General features: G+C 58.5%; 1 protein-coding gene across 1 annotated transcript in view; it reads right to left on the reverse strand.

Annotated features, from left to right (window-relative positions):
- Nucleotides 1–23,225, reverse strand: part of SHANK2 (SH3 and multiple ankyrin repeat domains 2) — a 480,608-nt gene that overhangs the window by 316,652 nt on the left and 140,731 nt on the right. Inside the window, exon 11 of the mRNA XM_035013495.1 lies at nucleotides 9,313–9,379. Coding sequence (XP_034869386.1) covers nucleotides 9,313–9,379 — 67 coding nt within the window. The remainder of the gene's footprint in view (nucleotides 1–9,312; nucleotides 9,380–23,225) is intronic.

Raw genomic sequence — 23,225 nt, forward strand, 5'->3', positions numbered from 1 at the left:
TGGCTCAGAGAGAAAGACCACCATGGCAGCAGCCCAGGGCTGCCCTCCTTGGAAGGTCCTGGCAGCACTGCCACAGACTCCCACGGGAGCCGGCCACGGAGCATCGACAGGATGCAGAACGGGGCTGGGGCGACTGGGCTGGTCGGGCGGAGGTGGGTTTGGGCTAGGTGGGCAGAACCCAGAACCTGCTCGTAGAGTCAGCCAAGGGCATTGGGGCAGAGGGGAGGACAGGCATCCCCAGGGCCCTGCCCAAGGCAGCAGTGGCGGCTCACCCGTGGGAGGGCCTCCTCTGGGCTGGGTGCCCGATGGCCCAGTGTCGGGGAGCACGGGAGGGAGCTGCCTGCTCGACCCCCACGAGGCGGAACTGCAAATGTCTGGAGAACCCCACTCCAGCAGGGACGAGGGGAGGCGTGCTGGGGGGCAGGCTTGTCTGAGGCCTCGGGAGGACCCGGGCACTGGACGGGGCTAGGAGATGCCCAAGAGTTAAGGACAGCATCATACACAGAAAGGGTCGCTCTGGAGCCAGGGGCCTTGGTCCAAACCCCAGCTCCTTGTTAACTGCCCTCCGCCCCCACGTGGGACCCGTTCCAGGGCTCCGGAAACCTCGTTCTCCTCATCTGTGGGCTGGGGGCAGTGCCACCTTCCCACAGGGCTGTCTCTGTGATCCCTTAACAGGCACGGAGTGCAATCCGGGCATCAGTGGGCCCAGAAACTGCATTAGCTGTTTTTGTCACCTGTTACCTCGTCCTCCAGGAAGCCATCCAGACTCTACAGTCCACTGGGATTTAGTGTCCCCTCACGTGGACTTCAGCCCAATCCCCTCCCTCCCACAGGCACAGACCTTCTCCATCAGCAGGGCACCTAGGACACAGAGTCCTGTCCCCACCGACCCCAGCAGTCTTGCCTGGGGCCTCCCTCAGCAGCATGGTCTCACGGGAGGAGAATGGCACAGTGTGGCAAAAAGCCGAACCCAGGACCCAGAGGCCAAGAGAGCGGGGAAAGGAGGGAGGAGGCCCAGCAGGGCTGCGGGAAGCAGGACGGAGCAGCAAAGCTAGGGGCCCCGGGGCACAGCTCACCTCCCCCTGGGGTCCACACCCGAGGCAAAGCTAGGGGCCCCGGGGCACAGCTCACCTCCCCCTGGGGTCCACACCCGAGGCACGGCTGCAGGTGGAAGAAACCAGAACCAGCCTGGACCCGGGCTGAGGCATGTGCCTGAGCAACGTGGGCAAGGTCGGAGGGAGGACCAGGGGCCCCGGTGGGAGGAGCAGGGCACATACAGGCCAGTGGGGACTGGCACCCCAGCCCACAGCAGAAGGGGCACACCTCCCATACAGCACACCTCTGGAAGGGGGTCCACGCCTGTCTTCATGCACCACCAGACCACGGTGGTCCTCACCACGGGCAGAGGGCCCCAGTGGGAATCAGAGGTGCACAGGGTCAGAGGCAAGCAATCGGAAACAACCCTCGGGCCCGAGCCATCATTTAGCGCCCAGTGAAAACGGGGGTGCGTGGGAGGAGCCCAGCAGCAGATGCTCAGGGTCGGGAGAGGAGCCTCCCACCTTTGGCCAGGCACAGGCCCAGTTCCCGCAGGGTGGGTGTCCTCACGGGGGCCGCTGGGGGCTCATTTGGTCCGCCAGACATTCCTGCAGACACAAGGCCTGCTCATCGGGGCGCCTTAGATCCTCGGAGGGACCCACACGCACGAATACTTGGGTGTGGTTTTCAGACTTGCTGGGCTTTGTGGGAGCGCAGCCGCGTCACAAACGAGAGAAAGCACGCTTGGCGTTTCTCCAGAACTTCACCCAGAGGCATCCCCAGCTCAGAAAACCCGGCCACCGTCGGAGGAGCACCCTTCATGCCCCCGCTACCCGCAGGGCTCCAGGATGTGATGGGACCGAGCGGGGCACAGCGGGTCCCCCAGGCAGGATGCCCGCTCGCGGGAGCACAGGCCACAGTGCCATCCCTTCCACTCTGCCTCGCACTCCTTCGCAGGATGGCGGGGGCATTAGGCCCATTTCTACAAATGGCATGACCGTGTTAGAGCGCATTACAAACGCCACGTGAGGCTACATGCTACTTGTTATCGAAGGGGCTGGGGGCCTGACGTGGTCGGGCTTTTTCAGCACCTCTGTGGTTCAGGGTCTGGGGCTCCCACCCTGCTGCTGGGGATGGACTGGGGTAGGGCTCTTCCCTAGGGGCCCAAACTGCCCCAGGATGGGAGGTAAAGAACCAGAAGAGGCTCAGGTTTGGGAAGAGTCAACCCAGAGGACAGGAAGGAGCAGACACATGGGCAGGTGGGAGGGTTTGCTGCGCACCTCATGGGACAGTTTCCAGCAGCCACACCTGTCCACGGCACCATTCCGAGGCCCGCCGCAGGCCTGAGACAGCCAAGAGGCTGCTGGGGGGCAGGTGCAGGTGAGCCCCAGGGTGGACCACAGGCAGTGAAGACAGCACGCGTGGAAACGTGCAGGCCACGGGAGGTCAAGGCTTCCCACCACTGCGGCACCTCTCCAAGACAAAGACAAGTGTCCCTGGGTGTAGGGAGAACACAGCATTTGGGACAGACCAGAGACCTCAGTGGATTCCCACGTCCACCTCGCTGGACAGCGGTGCCAGAAGTCGGCCACGGAAAAACCCCATCCCAACAGAAACCACGTGCAACTCGTGGCTGTCCCAAACAGGGTGTCCCTTTGCGCGTGTCCCGGCCCGTGCGCTCTGTGTCGGGATCTGGGGATAACACTTCTAACCAGACAGGCACACGGAAGCGGGGTGGGGGAGGGGAGAGTACCGCGGCAGCAAGCGCTCGGCCGGCAGGCAGGGAAAGAGGGAAGGAGATCTGCCGGGAGCAGGACGGACGCAGCCCACAGCTCCGGTGCAGGGAGGGAGTCCGGACTGCACACGCTGCGTGGCTCCCTCGGCCCCACGGAGGCCGGAGACACAGGAACAGAGTCAATGTGGTGGGTGACGGCAATGGGTTGCTCACATCCGCTTAGGCTGCATCATGTCTCCCTCCCTCCGCAACTTGCTCTGGGGATCCGGACAGCAGCTGTGGGATCGCCACCCAGTTCTAGCTAACACACCAGCCTGGCTTTCCCTGAGAAGGCTCCTTCCGGCAGCCCGTAAAAGGGAGACTCGGCACGGCCGACCCCAACCGATCTGATCTGAAGAAAGAGCTTCAAATTTGGGGTTTTCCCCAGGACCTGCTGGCCCCACTGCCAAACACACAGGGTCCCCTATGTCTCATTCACGGTAAGTGGCATATCTTACAGTCACAATGCTTCTTTCAAATCAGATCTGGTTTATTTCACAGCAGGTGTGATCTGCCAAACAGGTTATTATTATTTTTTTTTTAATAAAAGATCAGCGTGGGTTTTACATCCTGTCTCATGACACTGCCCCCCCCCCCACAAATATTACATTCAGAAATCTGTTTGAAAACACCACCCCCCTGCCCATCATCTTTACATATCGGAAGCGCAATTACACAAGCACGCGGTCTCGAAACCTAGCAACAGTAACCAAGTCGTCCTGAGTCGGCTAACCAGACACCCGGACTCACACACCAGCTCAATGTGCTTCCTCTTGAAAAACAAAACCCCTCGCTTCTCTCTCCATAGCTGCGGAAGGACAAGATGTATGAAAACAAACCTTGTTCAGCTGAAGAAGAACAACCCATGCCATTCAGCGCATCTGACAGAGCATCTCCCCGCAAAGCCGGGCAAAACACAAAAATCACAAACACTGGGAAAAATAGGTTATCCCAGTGCAAAGCTTCTCAGCTTGCAACATGCTTAATGTTTGCACGACCGTTTCGGACACAAGCTCCCCAGCTCCCCGGCAGCCTTGCTACGGGGACCGCCGTCCTACAGAAGCCATCGCAAACGCCCCATTGGCAAAGCCTGGAAGACCCGGTGGGCTCGTGTGCTCAGCCACGGCTCAACCCTGCAGGGCGGCAAGCAGGGATTAACTTTGGTGCTTGCGGTGGCTTTTAAACCATCACTTTCTCCAAGTCGGCAAATAAAATAACCAAATGGAGGTCGCGTTTAATTTTTTAAACGAGGAAGGGAGTTCAGAAAGAAAAAAAAAAAAAAGAGCCACAGCATCAGTCGATAGCATGCACGCTAGCTGGGTTGTGAGCAAAACATTTCACGACAAGATGCAATCCCCCCTTTAAAGGGATAGACCTGCATCGACACGGCATTCCGGACCCATTTCCGGATGCTACAGACCTCAGAGCGCCTGCTGATCACCTCACTGCTTTTCAACCTGTTTCCTGTCTTCCCCAAAAGCCACATCGGAGCGTCCTAAGTGCCCTGGTTTCTTGGTGGTGTCCGGAAAACAAAGGATCTGTCGCGCTGAGTCGGGGGGAAGGGGGGGTGGCTATTTGATGGTTTAAAGGGGCTTTTTGAGGAAGGCATCGCCGATTAGGCAAGTCAGGAAAATGTTTTGTGCCGCAGTTTGCTCGCTCTGAAACATCAAAGTCGACCCCACGTCCCCACCCTCAGCTTGGAATTTGGGGATCCTTCCACCATGTTTACATTCAGAAATGCAGCCCAACGCGATGCAGACAAAGGGGAGGCTTACCCTCATCCCGTCCGTCCGGGGTCCTGACCCGTGAGGCTGGTGCTCTAAAACAGTGTCCCAGCCCCACGGAGTGTGTGATCGACAAACTCTGTGGGTGAGCATCGTGGGCTGGTCCGGACCCAGAGGCAAGGGCCACCAGCCTCAGGTCTAGGACACACATCCCTGTCTTCCAATGTTTCTCTGGCGCCTCGGGGTAGCTTACAAGTCAATATTTAATGCAGATCATAAAGTAGAAACACAGCCCCGTCCCGTCCTCTCCAGCAACCCCGCCACGATTCTGGAGGTGGACAGGAAAAGACGAAGGGCACGTGGGGACACGCTGAAGCCCTCAGCATGGGACACCTGCCACCCCAGAGTCCGGGAGCAGACAGAGGAGTGGCCTTGATAGGGACAGACTGTGACGGCACCCTCGCAGGTCCCGAGGATGGGGGTCGGGGAGCTGAGCCACCGAAGCTGGCACTGGAGAGCCACGTGGCCACAGAGCCTGACCAACAGCACATTAGAGACCCTCAGTCTAGCGTGGCTCCAGAACCACTTGGTGGGAGGGCCGAGAGGCCCATGCAACCCGCTGCCCACGTCTCCCCTCCCCGTGCCCCGTGAGCTCTGCCCCTGGACTCTGACCACGCGTGGGAGGGAGCACACATCACAACACTCTGGCAAGCACGTCCGACCCAGGAGCCCATGTGCCCATAACACGCGCTCTGCTCCCCAACACCCGTGACCAGGAGCCAGGAAAGCGGGTTTTTATTTCAAGAAGAGACAGGGAGGAGAGGAGCTTGGAATGGGGACACAAGCAGTGAGGGGCTACTCACTCAACAGGCATTTACTGAGGCCCTACTACGTGCCGGCACTGCGGGGAAGGCCGACGCCGCCTGGCTCTGCAGAGGGGACAGCCTCCAAGAGACAGTCATGCGGCCACGTGACTGCCCTCGATGGTGGCTGACGTGCCCCAAAGACACGCCTGCGCCCTAATCCCTGGATCAACCTGAGACTCTCAAGACGAGAACATCCTGGACTTAGGGTAGGCCCTTGAGGGTAGGGTAGCCTTGTGCCCTGTCAGAGAAAGGAGAGGGGCTTTGAGACACAGATGCGGAGCAGGCCACGTGCAGCCACGCCAGGGACAGGAGACACACTGACAAGCCCGGGCTACCACCAGAACTGGCGGGAGGCAAGGACGGACCAGCCCTGCCAACAGCTCGACTCTGCACGTCTGGCCTCCAGAGTGGCAGCGGAATACATCTCGCTTGTTATGTGCCGCCCAGCTTGGAGCATCTCCTGACGGTGGCCCCAGGACACTAGCACGTGGCCTGTCCTCACATCCTGAACCAGCCCGCCGGGGATGAGGGGCCTTGGGAAGCAGAGGTGGGGCGGTGCTCAGATGCCCAGCCTCAGCAAGCTGGAGGGACATGAGATGGTGCCTGCAGAGGCCACCCCAGGCCCCCGAGTCAGGCTCCCTGCGGGGCGGCTCTGGGCATCTGTGCTCTACAAAGCTGGGCATGTGCTGCTGGGCGCCGGGGAACCCGGAGGTTTTGGCTGACGACCCAAGCCAAGAACAGGAATGGGGTGGTCCCAAGCTCTGTCTTGGGATCGACTGCCAGGAGCCCAGAAGATGCACTGGCGGACACGTGGGGGATGAAGAAACGGCCAGGGTGGCACGCGACCAGGACATGGGGAAACAAGCAGATACAACAATCCAAGAGGGAAAGTGCAGGAAAAAGTCTACTCTTTTGAAGTCATGTGCCTGGTAGCCTGTCCCGCTCTGGAAGGGGCCACAGGGTCTACAGGGGACTTTTGCTCCAGAACCTGGGGCAGGGCAGCAAGGAGGGCATTAGCCCCGGTGGTCCACACCTCCTAGTGGACCAGTCCTCCGACGGACCAAGGTCTCTCAATCCCCAAATTGGCATAGGGCCTGCAGAGGAGAAGGTGCTCAATGAAGAGTCACCGTGGAAAGAAGTGACCGGGGGTGACAGGGCTGGCTTCTCGGGTACTGGCTGGTTCAGGTACCCCAGGGCCGTTCTCAGGAGGTTCCAGCACGGCAGAGCGTGTGAAACCGCAGAGGGAAAAGGATGTCCCCTCCTGCAGCAAGAAGCAGACGGCTTTCCTCAGGACGCAGGACTTCCCCAGACAGGAAGGCACTGGGGCACCTCTCAGGTCTCAGAGCCAGGCCTCCCCCAGGGGCGACCTTGTGGAGGGGACCCTGCACCCCGCATGTCCTCGTCCCTCCTGCTCTGGGTCCCTTGCCCCTGAGAGCCGCTAGCAGGTGGCATCCTTGGTCTGCAAGCTCTCCCCATGATCTTGGGGCTCAGGAGTGCTGCTGGTGGGCAGAGTGAGTTGTCAGAGTGGAATGTGGACGTCAAGGAGGAGTCAGGACGTGGGGAGGAAACCATCAGTTCCCCAGGTGGATGCTTGTTCTGGACCGCGGGTGAGGACAGGGGCCTGCAGGAGCTCCATCTAAAACGGGATGCCTCCTGAATGGCGGGGGGAGCAGCTTGCACACCCTGAGCTGCAAGCCTTCCCAGGCATGGCCCTTCTGCACAGCGCAGGATGCTGCCCCTCCTAGACCCCACCACACACGGCATCCGCCCTCCTGCAAGGGATCCTCCCTCTTGCCAGGATCCACCCTTCTGCACACCACGGGGTACTGTCCTTCCCAGATTCCCCACAACACACGGCATCTGCTCCCCTCCAGGAGCGAGGGTGGCCCCAGAGGGTCAGCGAACACAGGGCTGAATGGGGGTTTTACAAGCGATGGACGGCTTCTGGGAATCAGTGCACTGAGGGACATCTATGCACACAAAGGACCCACAGGCTTCGTGTGCTCTGGTGCTAGTTTGCTCGATCGGTCAGACCCTTCGTCAGGAAACTCAGACCCTTCGTCAGGAAACTCCTTTCACAGAGGAAAGGAGAGGCCTCTTTTTTCCCTCCCTGGAGGTGCTGAAGGGACCCTGCAGGAAGCACAGATTTCCTTACCATCCGTCCCTGCAGGATACACAGCGGAAAAGCCCGCAAGACAGGTACTGAGAGGCGCTGACTCCTGCCTGAGTTGACTGTAAAAGCTGGCCCTGCATCTTCAGGGGGCCCCCGGTGGTCTTGCGAAGGCACAGACCTCAGTCCCAGCACCATGAGATACAGAAGCTGCACGAGCCTGCGGCCAGTGTCCCTGCGACTCAGGAGGGGCTGCCCTTCGGAGTTTAAACAAGTCACGGGTCCGAATGGTGAGTAGTGACTAAAACATATTCTCCAGACCAACGGGTACTCTGTTCATAATCGGAAAAAAAAAAACCCTCAGTTGGTCCAGAGCTGTCTGCATCCCATACAGGAAAGCTCATTCTATCTCCAGCTGGAGGAGACAGTCAGGAATCTCCCTACTCTTTGTTTTAAAATCAACTTGGCATTTCAAGGGACTTGGCAGCTCGTGAGGACAGTGAAGTGACTGGTCCTCATACTGGCGGCGGGACAGGCAGAGTCCCCGGGGTCTCTCGGGCCACCTCCCATCATCCTTTCTGCCATGCGGCCCCATCAAGGCCCATGCTCAGAACAGTGAGGAGGGCAGCCCCGGGCTTGCTACCACCACAGACCGCTCAGCTCAGGAGGCCGGCAGGGCCACCAGAAAGCCCTGCCCACGCCCCCTGCCCCTCCCGGGCCGAGTGCCCAGCAGCCGATACTCTCAGACCTCAAGCCAAGCCCGTCCCCCCGCGCTGCTCTCTCGTGTTGGGGACATGGCGGGAAGGGAGCTGCGGGCACCGCGCAGGCCCAGCCCCTTCCCTACATGGTGTGGCAGACATGACGTCAGCAATCTTTACGGTGCGCTCACGGAGGTGCTGGTGCGGCCCAGGTGGAGGCCCGGGTCTCAGAGCAATGCAGTGGTTTGCCCTGGTTCTCGGGAGGGACTCGTGCCGGCATCGGGCGGGCCTTCGGGGGGCCCAGATGCTCCGCTCGGGACGCTGGATGACGCAAGCAAAGCATCTGGCTCCGCACCCTCGTGCAAGTCTCAGACTCAGGGCGGGAACCGGCCACACACTGAACACGATAAAGACTCGACAGCCTGACACGTGGCTGCCCTCGCCCCCAGCAGCAAACACGGGGTGAGGGCCACAGGCAGTAGGAGACACAGATGCCATCCGGGTGCCACCCCATCCACGGACTGGCGCCGTGTCCGAAAGCTCACCACTGCTGGTCCACTGGGACTGCTCGCCGCTGCAGGTCCTCTGCAAGCCCGGGGCCGGCGGAAACAGGCCAGCGGGCTCTTCCAAGATGCAGGACTGAGCCCAGCCACCGGCAGGGCGACAGGGCAGAGGAGGAGCCCCAGACACAGTCCTCCTGGTTGGCACAAGGGGTACTAGAAAGGGGAACGGTCATGAGCACCATGGGGCAGAGGAACGGGCTCAGAGACGGGGGTCGGAGGGGGCCACTGAGTCTCTGCTGCGCCTCGTTTAGCTACTATCTCTTAGCTTACATGGGAGTGTGCACAGGGCAGAATCTTCCAACAAACCCACAAATAATAAGCTAGCCACAAATTCGTCTGACTCACCAGGGGCACGGCAGTGACCTACGTGGGCCGCATGCCGGGAGGGACGGGTACGTGAGAACGAAGATGGAAAAGCGGCCAGGACCACACGTTGGGTTAGGTTTTGCTCAACGCGGACTCCGAGCCAGCCTCGTGAGGATTAGAGAAGGCGGGGAGCGTCTCCCTACAAGGCGGAGCCCTTCCTCCCCGAGCCTACTCACCGACATCGGTCTCCTTGTGGTTCTTGATGTATTCCGCCAGCTCGAAGTTGCCCGCGATGATCGCCACCTGCAAGAATGGACATCGCGTTAACCAGTCAGGGGCAGAGCCTGGCCCTTGGCACGCGTCCCCACCACCGACGGCCTCGCCCCACAAACGCACCGTCACAGTCCCCCGGTCTTAAAGCAAAAGATGTTCCTTTCTCTCCAGTTTCATTCAGATATAACTGACACACAGCACTGTGTGGGTTTAAGGGGCGTGACGTAAGGACTCGACGTACGTAGATGGCGGGAAGGTCACCATGAGGTCAGTCAACATCTGTCACCGCGCAGAGTGACAAAAACTTCTTTCCCCGTGATGAGAGCTTTTGAGATCTACTCGCTTGGCAACCTTCCAGCGCACCGTATGGCACCATCCGCTCCAGGCACCGGGCTGAACACCACAGCTCCATGAATGGTTCACCTTCCAACTGGACGATGGTGCCTCTTGACCACCTGCCCCCCGCCCCCCGCCCCTGGGAACCACAAGCCTGACCTCTTTTCCTATGGGTGGGGCTTTTAGATTCCACGCCTCAGTGATTAGACAGTTTGTCTCCCTGTGTGACTTACTCCGCTTAGCTCGATGCCCTCTAGGCCCATCCCTGTTGCCACAAAGGGTGGGATCAGTCACGACTGATAAAATGGCAGCCCTGGCATCCATTGGGCCCCAGACCTCAGAGTCAAACGCCACGCTTGCCCCCCTCAAAGCCCCTGGCCGTGTCACCAGATGAGGCTCTCGTTCCACGAGAACCCACAGAAGAGCTTGCCTCCGCCCAAAAGCCCCCGCGAGGACCACGGCACAGCCCCCCAGCCCCGTGTCCCGTGCTCCCGCCAGGCACTCCCGGGAGCCCCATCCTTCAGATTAGATGCAAGCCGCTCTCCAGAAGCAGGGGGAAGGGACTCCTCCAAAAAGTACCCGAAGCTCTTCATCAGATTTCAGTGTGGCAGGAGAAATTCCAGCCTGCGTGTGTGTAGAACACCAGAACCAACACCTACAGGAAATGGTCCCAACTCCGGCCCTACAGATTTGCGGGCTCAAGCAGAAAGGCCAGGCAGGGGGCCCCCGGCAAGACCTGAGCCAGGACCCACGCGGGCAGGGCTCCCGGCACCCCAGACAGGAGGCCATGGTCTACACCCCCGGGGGAGCCAGGCGCTCGGGTGCCAGCCTGCAGACACACACATCTACCGTCCGACAGCTTTCGTGATAATGCGGGCGGGGGAGGCCTTATTAGCAAAACCCGATTTCTGGGAGAAGAAATCCTGCCTCAAGCCTGCAGCATCGACTCCCGAGTCTCTGGCCAGCCCTCCAGATTTCAGACTTGCCAGCCCCCACAGTCTCGGGAGCCAGCTCCTCCCAAGAAGCTGCTTGAATAGATGCGGCTCCAGCCATCAGGCCTGCTGCCCGGGAGCGTCGTGCCCAATGCCGCAGACACCATGGGCCCCAGAGCCCTGCCCTCGGGGGTGATGCTGGTTTCCTCTCCTGGGCACTGCCTCCTACAGCTCCCTGCCCTCCAAGGAAGCCGCCGTGGCCGCCCCTGTGTACACCAGCCAGGGGGCGCGGGCAGAAGGCGGAAGGCAAAGACCATTCCAGAGGCAGACCCCGTCTGCAGAGACAGAAGCAGGGCTGGAACCACCAAGTAGATGATGCTCCTCCAGCGACCGCCCACCCGGGACCCAGGCTTCCGCGCGTGGGCCCCGGACGCGGGGCAGGGACAGAGGGTGGGGAACACGGCGGGCCGTGCGCAGCCGTGGTGGGAAATGGTTTGGAGTGCCTTGGGGGTAGGACAGAGTTCCCGTTTGGTCCAGCAGCCCCACTTCCGGCTCTAGACCCAAAGGGCCTGAACGCGGGTATGATGCTTAAGCTTTAGGTGTCGCCGTGACTGAGCCTGTGACGGTGTTTCTGGATGAATCAGCGGACTCGGTCAAGCAGCTTGGGTGGGCCTCATCCAATCAGTCGAAGGGCCACAAACAAGCTGCCTGGGAGGGACGACGCCTGCCAGCCGGCTGGACCAGCACATAGGGGCCTTCCGACCTTCAGATGCAGACTAAAGTGCTAACTGTTCCTGAGGTTGAGCCTGCTGGCTCTCCGGCCGAGACTTACGGCCCTGCTGCCCGGGGCCTCTGGCTTGTTACGGTCTCACGCCCGGACTCCTCAGCCACCCTGGTAATAACCCTTGATGCGGGTGTGCGTGTGCATGTTTTCTGTGTGTCCACACGTGTGCATGCGTGCATCCTACGGGCTCCATTTCCCTGGGGATCCCGTGAGTGAGGATCTGGCTGCTGGGCTGAGGTGCCACTGATGTGGGAGCCGCTTGGGGAGTGCTGGGCAGAAGCTGGGAGCGGTCTGAGGGGCACGGACGGTCAAGGCCATTCTGAGGGGCTCACACACAGAGTCTCGAGGAAAGTCACAAACGGCTCGGCCAACTTGCGTCTGTGTCCTAGGGATTTGCGGAAGGCAGAACGTGGGAGCGATGAATTGGAAATTTAGCTGAGGAGATGTCTACGCAGCGTGGAGGAGCAGGCCATGACCTCCGGCTGCTTGGAGCAAGAAGTGAGGAGAGATCAACTGGGTAAAGTGAAGGAGGAATGGTTAAACACAACGGAACCAGAACCCGAAGACTAGGGGACAACCTCAGCCCATCCACGTTGCAAAAAATGAAGCAAGAGAAGACCACGGGAGCGGTGAGGCCGGACAAAGAGAATGCGGGATGATAGGAGCAGAGACCACGGTGGGAACCGAGGGCGCAGAGCCGGGCTGAAAGAAGGAAGGCTGGGGGACCTGGTGGTTGGACGGGATGGGTTCCTGGGCTGCAAACATGCACCATCCTTCAAGGGGGAGAAACCACCCCAAAGGGGGATCGAGACACCATCAGGCCCCTGCCTGGGTCTCACCAGAAGCCGTGGGGGTGGGACCACCGTGCAGCGCTGGGGGGAGGCCCCTGCCCCTGCGGGCCTGTGGGCCAGAGCACCGGGCCTCACGGAGCTGGCTGCTGGGTTCCGGGCTGCTGGGGACCCGACACCCTTTCTTCTTGCTCATTTTCTCCTCTGGAACAGGAGTGTCTCCCACATGCTGGTCTCGCTGCTACACACGGGGAGCACACCGCTGGGTCACAGGTTTGCAGCTGGAGATGTACTTTGCCGGAGGATGAACCATACCTTGAGTCTCACCCATACCTGAGATGGGGCTGGAAGGAGGTTAAGACTCTTTGGGCTGTTAGGTGAAATCAATATATTTTACATGCAAGAAGGACATGGATTTGGAGGCCCAGGGGTGGGGAGTCTTGCACACGAAATGTGTCCTCCCCTCCCCTCCAAATTCCTATGTTGAAACCTAACCCCCAAGGGAATAGTATTTGGAGGTGGGGTCTTTGGGGAGGTGGTCAGCGTCAGGTGAGGTCATGAGGGTGGGGCCCCTGTCACAGGGCTTGTTTCCCCATAAGAGGAGGATACCAGAGACGCTTTCTCTGCACCCCCCCCAAGTATGGGAGGACGCTCACCAGACCCCAGCCATGCCGGCACCCTGACCTTGGAATTCCAGCCTCCAGAACTGCGAGAAATAAATTGTTTCAGCCACCTGGTCTGTGGGATTTCGTTCTGACAGCCAGAGCCGATGAAGACAGCAGGGACCAGAGAGCTATCTACACACCCATGTTCATGGCCGCGTTCCTCACAAAGGTGGAACCACCCCAGCGCCCATCGACAGATGAACGGATGAGCAAAATGCTATCATACAGTGGATATGATCCAGCCCTAAAAAGGAAGGGAATTCTGACACCTGCTACCACAGGGACGGACCTGGAGGACAGGATGCTCCACGAAACAGGCCAGATGTAACCGAACAGATCCTGTAGGACCTCCCTCATGTGAGGTCCCTAGATTCATAAAGACCGAGAGCAGGACGGTGGGCGCCAGGGCTGGGGGAGGGGACGGAGGCTAGTGTTCCCTGGGGACAGAGCCTCAGTTCTGCAAGACGGAAAGAGTTCTAGAGGTGGATGGTAGTGATGATTTCAGAGCAATGCACCGAATGCCACTGAACAGCTTAAGATAGCAAAACTTCCGGCTTGTGTATCTTACCATGATTAAACAAAAAAGGCAAAATGCACCTGTGTGGACCAGCAGGACAGAAGGTCAACCATGGAACATGATGATGCACCTGAACAGGCCAGTGGGTTTTGCAGAGATGCCTGAGCTTTGGAAGAGCCATCTCCCCCTGAGGCACAGGGCTGCCGGGATGACGGGGGCAGGGTGGGGAGGCCTCAGACAACACCCACAGGAGCAGGGAGCACCCTCCGGGTTAGCAGGGCAGCCCCGGCATACACACCCCTCTCTGGCCACTCGCCTCCCGGTACCACCAGTCCCCAGAGCTCCCTTCTGCCGGGGGTGATGGGAGGCAGGGAGGTGTTGAGGGAGAAGCTGTGTGCAGGGACTTTCAATCAGAGAATCGGCCGCCCAAGGTGCCCCCTCCCTCGGGGAAAACCTGTCCCCCACCTCCCCTATTCGTCCAGACCGGCCCCAGCCCCGTGCCCGATGTGAGACTGGCAGACAGGTGCTTAGAGGTGAAGGGCTCTGGCCCCAGGCTGCCAGACCTATACTGGGTGACCTTGGGCATGACAGTTAATCCATGGGCCTCAGTTTTGTCATCTGTGAAGTGGGTTGGGTATGAGGATTTGATGAGACATGCATGAATAGGGTTACAGCAGGGCCTGGCACATGGTAAGCCCTAAAACAGTTGCTGATTATTACTGACTGTAAGCAGCACATGGCTCATGGCAAAGGCCCTCCACGCACAATCAGATGCACACAAGTGCACACCCACGTCCGTGCGGCACACCCGGGACCGCTGCTGAAAATAACTCCCGAAAGGACCAGAAACCAGCAAGTCCAAGTCTATTCTCCCCCAAAAAGCACTTTAAGAGCTGTAAACTGAGTTAACCGTGTAGCTGCGAAGCCACGTGCCCCACGTTCCGGCCAAAATATCTGGGCCCACAATGCAAGTGAGAACAATCCAGACCTCCCTTCATGTTAACTGCCCGACTGTCTCTCCTGGATGATGTCAGGGCCAGGACAGTCCTCTCCTGCAGGAAGGGGCCACCTGCTCTCCTGCTCCATGGAGACATGCCTGCTGTCCACCCCAGGCTCGGCACATCATGGAGTCCCAGTAAATGCTCTACGGGAGGACGCAGAGGGGACCGGGTCTGACGGCAGCGTCTCCGTGCCATCCGGCAAGCCTGTGGCTGCATAAATAAGGTAGAATATTGGCGTCTGTTTTCCTTGCTTACAGGTATACACACCACTATTAATAATAAAAGCCTAATACAGAGATATCAAGCACTTAAATGGACACAGTTTGCTCCAAGGGCTTTATAAGGACAGACCCCCGCGGACCCTAACAACTCTATGAAGTGGACACCCTTATCTCTGCCTGACGTGTGAGAACACTGAGGCACGGAGAGGTTAAGCAACTTGCCTGACATTACAAAGGTAGCCGGTGCTGCAGCCAAGACATTAACTCACGCCATTCCAGCCCAGAATCTACCTAATTATCATGGCAAAGCATGTATCTATAAATAGTTTTCACTGATGATGGCATTTGGAAAGAAAGTTAAGTTGTAATGGAATCACAGAGGTCACGCACGTTAGCAGGAAATCGCAGCACAAGGAAGACGAGAGGACACACTGTCCCCAAGGGCGTACGACCAGCCACACTGGACAGGCTGCATTGGCTGGGGACCACAGGATGTTCGCAGTGACAGTGTTCTGGGAACACAAATGCACTCTCCTGAAGGATGGACACTACCTCGCAGTCGGAGGGGAGGGGGTGAAGACAGGAGAACCATGGCCTTCCTGGCTCACAAGCCCCTACCCTGCCCCTCCTCCCTCCCTGCACTTGCTCCCACCCCTCCCTCCCTGCACCTGCCCTCCCCATCTGCCCCGCCCCCGGCCTGAAGAACAACTCAACAGCACAGACCAGGACCAGCCGTCTGCGCACCACCCTCATGAGATGCAGGCGTCCAACCTGCAGCAGGTGTTTGGATCTGGACAGACCAGAGGCTCGTCCTGACCCCTCCTTTCTTAAGCCATCATCCTGCTTCTGTCCTCACTTGAGAACACGCAGAGGGTGCTGGTGGGGGCACCGGGAGAAGGTGCCCTGGCAGGGGCTGCAGGGAGTTCGGTGGACGACGGGTGATGGGTAGAACGTCCCGGTCTCTCCGCACGACAGGCAGGATGGACATGGCGGAGGGGGAAGTCTGGAGCTGGGGCTCCTGCAGGGGTGAGGAAGAGAAAGCCCTGGAGCTGGGAGGCCCACGTCCAGGGGAGGAGTCCCGCTGGCGGGCGGCCCATTGTGGGCCATGGCCCATGACTGCGGGCAGCAGACAGCCACCTCTGGAGCACAACGGTCATTCACACCAGACCGGTCCCCTCCGCTCTGAGTCACCCTGGCCCTCAGCTCCACGCCCGCTGTTGGGAAGGAGTCACGGCCTTCTACAGACTTTAGCCAAGAGTTGTGGGACACAAGGCATCGGGGACTTGACTTCTCTGTGTCTCAAAGGAAAGGCAGGGAGGCCAAGGCCCCCAGGCAGCATGTCTGTCCCTGCTGGCGTCAGCGGCAACGTCTGAGATGGGGACCTCTGTCCCTGCTGAGGAGGCCCTCCTGAGAGGCTGGTGCTGAGACCACCGTGGGGAGGAGAGCCCATCACACCCACTGTCCGGTGCCCCCAGGGGCCTCTGCCATGGTGACCAGGCCACTGGGGTCCCAAGGATGCAGGAAGGCTGGCAGGTGCCAGTGGGGCTGGCTGGCTGGCTGGATGGGTGGGTACATGGGTGGGCGGGTGGATGGCTTGAGCCCATAGAGGGTATTGTGCACACGATGCTGGGGTCTTCCAGGAAGCTCTTTCAAAGGGCTGCCTGATATAGGAAGGGTAAAATAGATCCGCAGAGAGTTTCAGTGAGGGCCAACCAGCTCACTTTGCCTGTGGGGGTGAGTTTTCCTCCATCCGGTCTCCCCTGGCCCTGTGTCCCCTGGGCTCTCCGTTCTCCTGGTGCTGCATGATGCCCCCTCTGCCATGGCTCAGACTGTTTCAAAACAGGGCACCGATGTCTGTGAGTTACCCCCCAAACCACCCCCGGCGCCCCCGGGAGCTGAGATCTGACACCTGAATTACTCCCTTGTCGCAAGGGAGACACTGAATCCTGTGGACGGCGCTGAGGGAGTGCGTAGGTAAGGAGAAAAACATCTTCAATATCTACAAGTTTGTGATCCAATCAGTAGGCAAAGTCAGACGACGATCCAGCTGGTCTACCTTCATCTGAATTGTGGAGCCCTAGCTGTGCATGGAAACTCCAGACCGGTGAACATCCTCCCGGCTCCGTGGGGGGGCCATGACCCTGCCACCCCCTCTTATGCAGAAGACTTCTGCACAGCATTACCCAGCCCTCTGCTGTATAAAATATTTATGGTAGTCAAGCCAGAAAAAAAAGCCTTAAAAAACATCTGAGAGAAGCATAAAAGTTTAGCATTGCACACAAAAGAATGGGAGGTGATTATTTCACATCGACCAAATGCATCATCCCCTCCCAGACGGATTTGCTAATAAAATGCAAATTTCTCTCTGAAATAGCACCAGCTTTGAAGGACACTATTTGCTCCCGGAAATCTTGATAAAGAGCAAAGGGGTTTTCGATGTTTGCAGAGAAACAACCTTCGAGAGAGCAGCTCGTGTTGGGACCATCAGTTGGAGAGGCATGAGCACTGGGGGGACAGGGAGACGTCTGTACATGCCTCTCAGTCCCGGGCGCCCAGGGCAGAGACTCAGTCGCAGGGATTATGGACGCTCCTAGGCTGCCTTCCACGGTGCTATGATAACAATGAGCCTCGTGCTGGAGCTCACACTCGTGCTGGAACGTAATTCCTGCCTCCCAGACGAGGAGGCGGGCGGTAAGAGCTCAAAGACGCTGGATTTCTACCTTACGTACAGGCAGACCTCAAACGTTAGACCTTCAAGCCTGGGGGCTTGCGGCCAGGTGCTGTGCACGTGGCCTGCCGGGGCTCTGACCACAGGAGATCTCTAGCACCTTGGTGCAGGCACAGACCCCTCACTTGCAAAGGGCTGTGTGAGAGACATTAATAATGAGATGTGATTTGGAAGCAGAAATCCAGCACCATTTTCTGCAGGACAGTGACCGAAGAAGGAAGGGACAACAGAGACCACCACACACTCGTGTAGAAGCCAGCTCAGGTCTCCACAGCAAATACTACAGATGGGGCAGCTTAAACTGTGTAAGCGTAAGGTCTCCGGGTCCCAGAGGCTGGAAGTCAGCAGGGCAGGGTCCTCTCAAGGCCTCTCTCCTTGTGAGTGGACGGCCGTGCTCTACCTGGGTCCTCACGGGGCTGTCCCTCTGTGCATGTCTGTGTCCTGCTCCCCTCTTCTTACAAGGACCCCGGTCACATGGGATCAGGGCCACCCCAGTGACCCCATTTTTCCTTAATCACCTCTTTGAAGACCCCAGCTCCAGATACAGCCACATCCTGAGGTGCTGGGGGTCAGAGCTTCAACACAGGAATTTGGGGGACACAGTTCAACCCAGGAGACCTTGAGCAGAGAGAATGTCATCACCTTCCTCACGGACGCGTGCTTCTTCCAGCAAACACCCAGACATTCCCGACGGCCTGTGAACCTCTCCCGCCAAAATGGTCTACCGAGCTCAGGAGGTGGGGGCCGGGGGGCCACGTAGACATAATTGTCAGCGATGGAAACGCAGGAGCAGAAATTGCTTTCTGAGGCTTATCCTTACACAAAGCCTTTATTTCCCACCCCCAAGATTTTGTTATGAACATTCTCAAGTGTACCCCCAAAACTGAAAGAACAGAGCAACGAAAAGCAACAGGATGCCCACCTTGATCGCACGGTTGTTTTCGTGCTCCTTGGGGTGGTATGCGGGCATGCACCTGCTTTCCTGTCTGAGTATCGCAGCATCCAAAGAAAAGAAGGACCTTCTCCCACACGTCATGGCACGACCAGACCAGCACTCATCCCCAGATAGCCTCTCATCCCCTGTCCAAGTGCCTCTCCTGCCCTCCCAGTTGTTAGACCGTTTTTGCCTAGGTGACAGTATGTACGGTGACATGCATCGACTAGAAGTTCACTGGCTGATGAGTGTGCAGTCTACACCCATCTTCTTAATTCAGGGGTGTGTGTGAAATGGGCAGGTTTTTTAAAGATTTTATTTATTTTTTTTATTTTAGAGAGAAAGAAGCAGGGGGAGGGGTAGAGGGAGAGAGAATCTCAAGCAGACTCTCCACTGTGCAGAGCCCGACGTGGGGCTCAATCTCATGACCCTGAGATCATGACCTGAGCCAAAATCAAGAGGTGGACACTTAACCAACTGAGCCACCCAGGTACCCCAAAATGGGCATTTTTTAAAAAAAGATTCTATTTATTTATTTGAGAGAGAAAGAGAGCACGAGTGGGGAGGAGAGGGAGAAGCAAGGTCCCCACTGAGCAGGGAGCCCGATGCGGGGCTCGATCCCGGGACTCTGGGATCATGACCTGAGCCGAAGGCACATGCCTGACTGACTGAGCCACCTGGGCACCCCAAAATGGGCAGTTTTAAGTTACATTTGCCCCTAAACACACTCACTTTTTTTCACCTTACATTGCTCTCTGTAAAATACCATCAACTCTCCATTTTCCCAAGAGTCTGAAAGAATAAAGATTGCAAGACACGGACCAAGAACCGAAAACACCGTGTTGCTGGAGTCGCCGCTGATGGACTAACAGCGGCCGCTTCCGCAGGGCCACGAGGAGACAGCATTTACCCGGAAGCGCCACGTCTTACCCCAAAAGAAGCAGAGCGAGAATGGCGGTGGTGGCCATCGGGCTAGGAAGGCACTCCAGCAGCTCCCGGCTTACCTTTCCACACCCACAACACCTCGCTGTATTCAGCGAGTGAAGACAACTTAGTAAACTGGATGATGTACATGAAAAGGATGCTCATGAGGGGTCATAAAACCGGGAGCCAGTTTGGTGTTTCTACAGAATTTTTTTTAATGAGCTTCTGTGAAAAACCAAATACACAATGTCGTTAAAATTGCTGCCCAGTGTCACACTGGGGAACGATTTCTGAGCGACAGACCAGAGCTGTCTTGTCAAAAAGCAAAGCTCCCCTGCAGACCCGGTCCCACGGGGCTCCCTGCTGCCCAGTGTCACCTCCCAGTGTCGGGGATGAGCCACAGACCCACAGACACCTGAGCCCCGGTTCTGATGCCACTCACTGTCCCTGCTTCTCTCTGGGAGGAAAAGGAAAAGAGAAAACGCCTGCACCTCCTCCTCCACCCCTCCTGTCCTGGAACCAACCTCCTGGTGTGCTTATAAATAAATTCAGGCTAGGTCGTGTCCTTTAGAAGAAAAAAGACATCCAGCTTGTAATTAATCCCAGTGCCGTGGAAGAAACTTATTATATAAAGAGATTGTTCTTCCTTCTTTTTCCTTCATACACATTAAATCACAGATCCTATTGTGGGAACACTGACCACTCGGGGAACACACTGAATACCCATCGGGTTCTAGCTGCGAAAATGTAGGGGAGGTACGTGAATTAAATTCAACACGGTGAAATAACATAAAATTGCATTTTAATACCTTGAGGAATAAAAAGAAAAAAATCCCGAAGACATTTCCTTTCTTAGGAAAAACCCAGGGAGAGTGACTTCAGCTCTCTGGAATGAGCTAGTAGACCTTGGCACCAAGAGGGGCCCGTTTTCCTAAACGAGTTTTTAAGATCCTGGTAAATAATTCTAAACCACTAAAACTCTAAGTCAAGGGCTCAGAGCTCCCCCTTTGGGGCCTGGGGGCCGAAAGAGAGGATTCTGTCCTTAGATGCCGGCTCTAAAACCTGCCCCAGATGTCATGCCGAATAGAACAGGCTGCAGAACGCTCTGGTCCCGGGAAAGGGGAATCTGATGCACGCGGGACCCTGGCCCATCAGCAGCATCTATGTTCCAACAGAGCGGTTCCTTTCACTTCCCTTCTGCAAACACGGCTCCGTGTAACTGCGGTCCCCTAATTGCTCAGGGAAGGCTTACCACACTTCATCAGGGAGAACAGCTATCGTCAGGATCTGTCCATTAGAGCAGATACGTGGATGTTTATCGCTCTTAAATTAATCCACTCTTTGATTCCGCGTATTTACCCTGGTGCAGCCACCGGGGGGGAAACCCTGGCCGTGGAGGATTTATGCTGGGGGCCGTCAGGCCTCCGAGGGAGTGACCACACATGCTCTGCAGCCCCCTTTTCTAGGACCCTGAGGAGGCACAGGTGCCCAGTTCCGACAGCAGCCCCGGGGGGCTTGCTGGGAGCCACAGGAACCAGACTCCCTGCCTTCGGCTCAGACGCGGTTCCCCCTGACTCTCTCCCTGCTCACCTGGAGGATGAGCAGCTCTCGGGCTCTGAGGGCAGGGCGCTCCCCAAGCCCGGGGACCAGGGGAACACCAGCCCCCACGTACCTGCTGGTCTGGGAGCCCTCAAGAGAAGGGCTCAGAGGAAGACTGAGAACTCCAAGCTGGCACAGAGAGGCCCTTCAAAGAAACCGATGTATCTTGTAGGCATGTATGAGATGCCGAGCATACAAAGAGCAAGACGATTACATCGTTCAAAGCCTCTGACTGTGACCCCGAGGAACCTTCTAGGTAATAGCCAGGTTCACTCTGGAAATGCCCTCTCTTCACTGCAAGGCTGCATTTCAGCTTCTGTGTCCCCCCCTCCCCCGATCTCAGCAATGCCCCTTGAGGGTTAAGCTGACCGCGCTCGGCTACAGGCTTGTGATCAGCCTTCGGATGATTTCTGGGTATCGCCTGCCTGCATGACAAGTTTGTCCTTGGTCTTGATATTACAGATCAAAATACTGATGTCTTCTTTTAAGCACAGAACGTGGTCCCTTGGAGACACCCACGGCCGCTGGGCCTCTAGTCTCAGCTGTGAGTGGCAGCCGTTCCGAGACCTGCCAGCACATTAGGGTGCTGAACACGCTCCCCAAAATCCCTTAGCAACTGCGTCCTGGTGCCGAACGTTTTAATTCTTCCAGTCATGATTCATGGTGCCGTCTGTGGACAATGATGAGAGACAATAATCCCCAAAATAGCTGCTGCTCAGCAGAGCCCTGCTGCGTCCCACTTACGGGACAGCCCGGGGCAACACCAGGGGCGCCTCACCCCTCCTGGGGTGCCCCCGGGACCCCGCTGAGCCCACCCGGGACGGATCCTGCACCACACCCAGCGCATCGGGGATGAAGAGGGAACACACAGGGGAGACGCGCCCCGCTGCCCCCAGCAGGCTGCCACCCCTGCCCGCCCACAGGGGTGTGGCCAAAAGGAAGACGCCTCTTCCAGTTGTAAAATCAAGGTCAGGCTTTACAGCCTTCTGGGTTCTTTGACTAAGATACAATCAAGTAGAACATTCATTTCTACAAATCAGCTCCATTTTCACACCTGGACCGGCAGACACCTGAGTGTGTGTCTGTGTGTTTTGTGGGCCTCACCACCACCCTCTCCCCCAGGCAGTGCCCCCCTCCCTCCCTGCTCCCCCCCCCCCCGTTTTCTGCAGCAGAGGGTCAAAGAAGAAGCAATGCTGCCCTCATCCTCCGTCCGTGTGGCCTAAAGCCACAGTGAGCGGGGTCGGGGACGTCCCGTGAGTCCTGCGGGGCAGGTGAGCCCCTCGGCCGCCTGCCGACCTCGGGCAGGGGGCAGACCAGACCTAGACAAGCCTGGGGGTAGTACTCAGGGGTGCGGCTCCAGGTCAGGTCAAAGGATGGTGGGAGCTGGAACACACGAGCCCTGCTGACCCGTCACGTGGTCAGAGTGGATGGAGGAAGAAAATCCCCTGGCGCTTCCAGAACGCAAAGCTGGTGGAGAGCAGAACCGCTAAATCCTGCCTCGGCTGCACACACACACGCACATCCGCACACACGCGCTGCCCGGTCCCTCCCGAGCCAGCTTTCACGAGGCGGCACGGCAGGCCGTAGCCATGACCTCCCGAATTCTGGGAGGGTGATGATACAGTGATCCACCGTCCCTGAGATGGCACGCGGTACCCCCGCCCTTCCTGCGGCGAGCACCTCCGATCGAGGACGCGGCCGAGCGCACGATGGCAGGGGCTCCCCTCGAGCCCGCCCGCGCACCCAGCCAGGGCCGGCAGCCGGGGCGAGGTACGCGGGACACGCGGGACACACGGGACACACGGGGCCCCCGGCAGGCGGGGCGTGCGGCCACACACCTGCCCCCCAGCAGCAGACACTCCATTGCTACGCCTCCCGGCCTGGAGCCCCGGGGGCCGGGCCTGAGCTACTTCGGGTCGCTTTGCTTCATTTTCATTAGGAAACAGAAACTGGGAAAGCGAGGGCGGGGGCGGGTGACCGAGAAAGGCCGCCACGCAGCGCTGCAGCCAGGGCTGTCCGGGGGGGCGGGGGGCACCTCTCGGTCCCGCACACGGTCCGCCGCCCCAGCGCGCTGCCAGTGACACGTGGGCTCGGCGGCCCCTGGGTGCCAGGAAGCTGCCAGGTGAGCGTCTGCGAGCAGCCCACGTTTGGCACCGTTTCGGTATCAGGACCAGGAGAGGAGGTTGCTACAGCAGCCGCACCCACTCGCCCGCAGGGACAAGAGCCGAGCCAGCGCGGAGAAATCAATGCCACAGCCTCAACCGCTGCTCTGGGGCGGGGCTCCGGGCAGAAAGGGCACCAGCACCTCCCCGCCGGGGCTCCCGCACCGGCGCCCTCCGGGGACAAGAGTCCGACGCTGCTCCTCACACGCGCTCGCGGCTTTCCTGCCCCGTAAGAGGGGGCCAGTGGCGCCGGTCCCACGGTACATCGTGTCCCGAGTCCCAAGG

Source organism: Mirounga leonina, unplaced genomic scaffold, assembly GCF_011800145.1.
Source record: "Mirounga leonina isolate KUSES-001 unplaced genomic scaffold, KU_Mleo_1.0 Mir_166, whole genome shotgun sequence".
In the NCBI taxonomy this organism is placed as follows: domain Eukaryota; kingdom Metazoa; phylum Chordata; class Mammalia; order Carnivora; family Phocidae; genus Mirounga; species Mirounga leonina.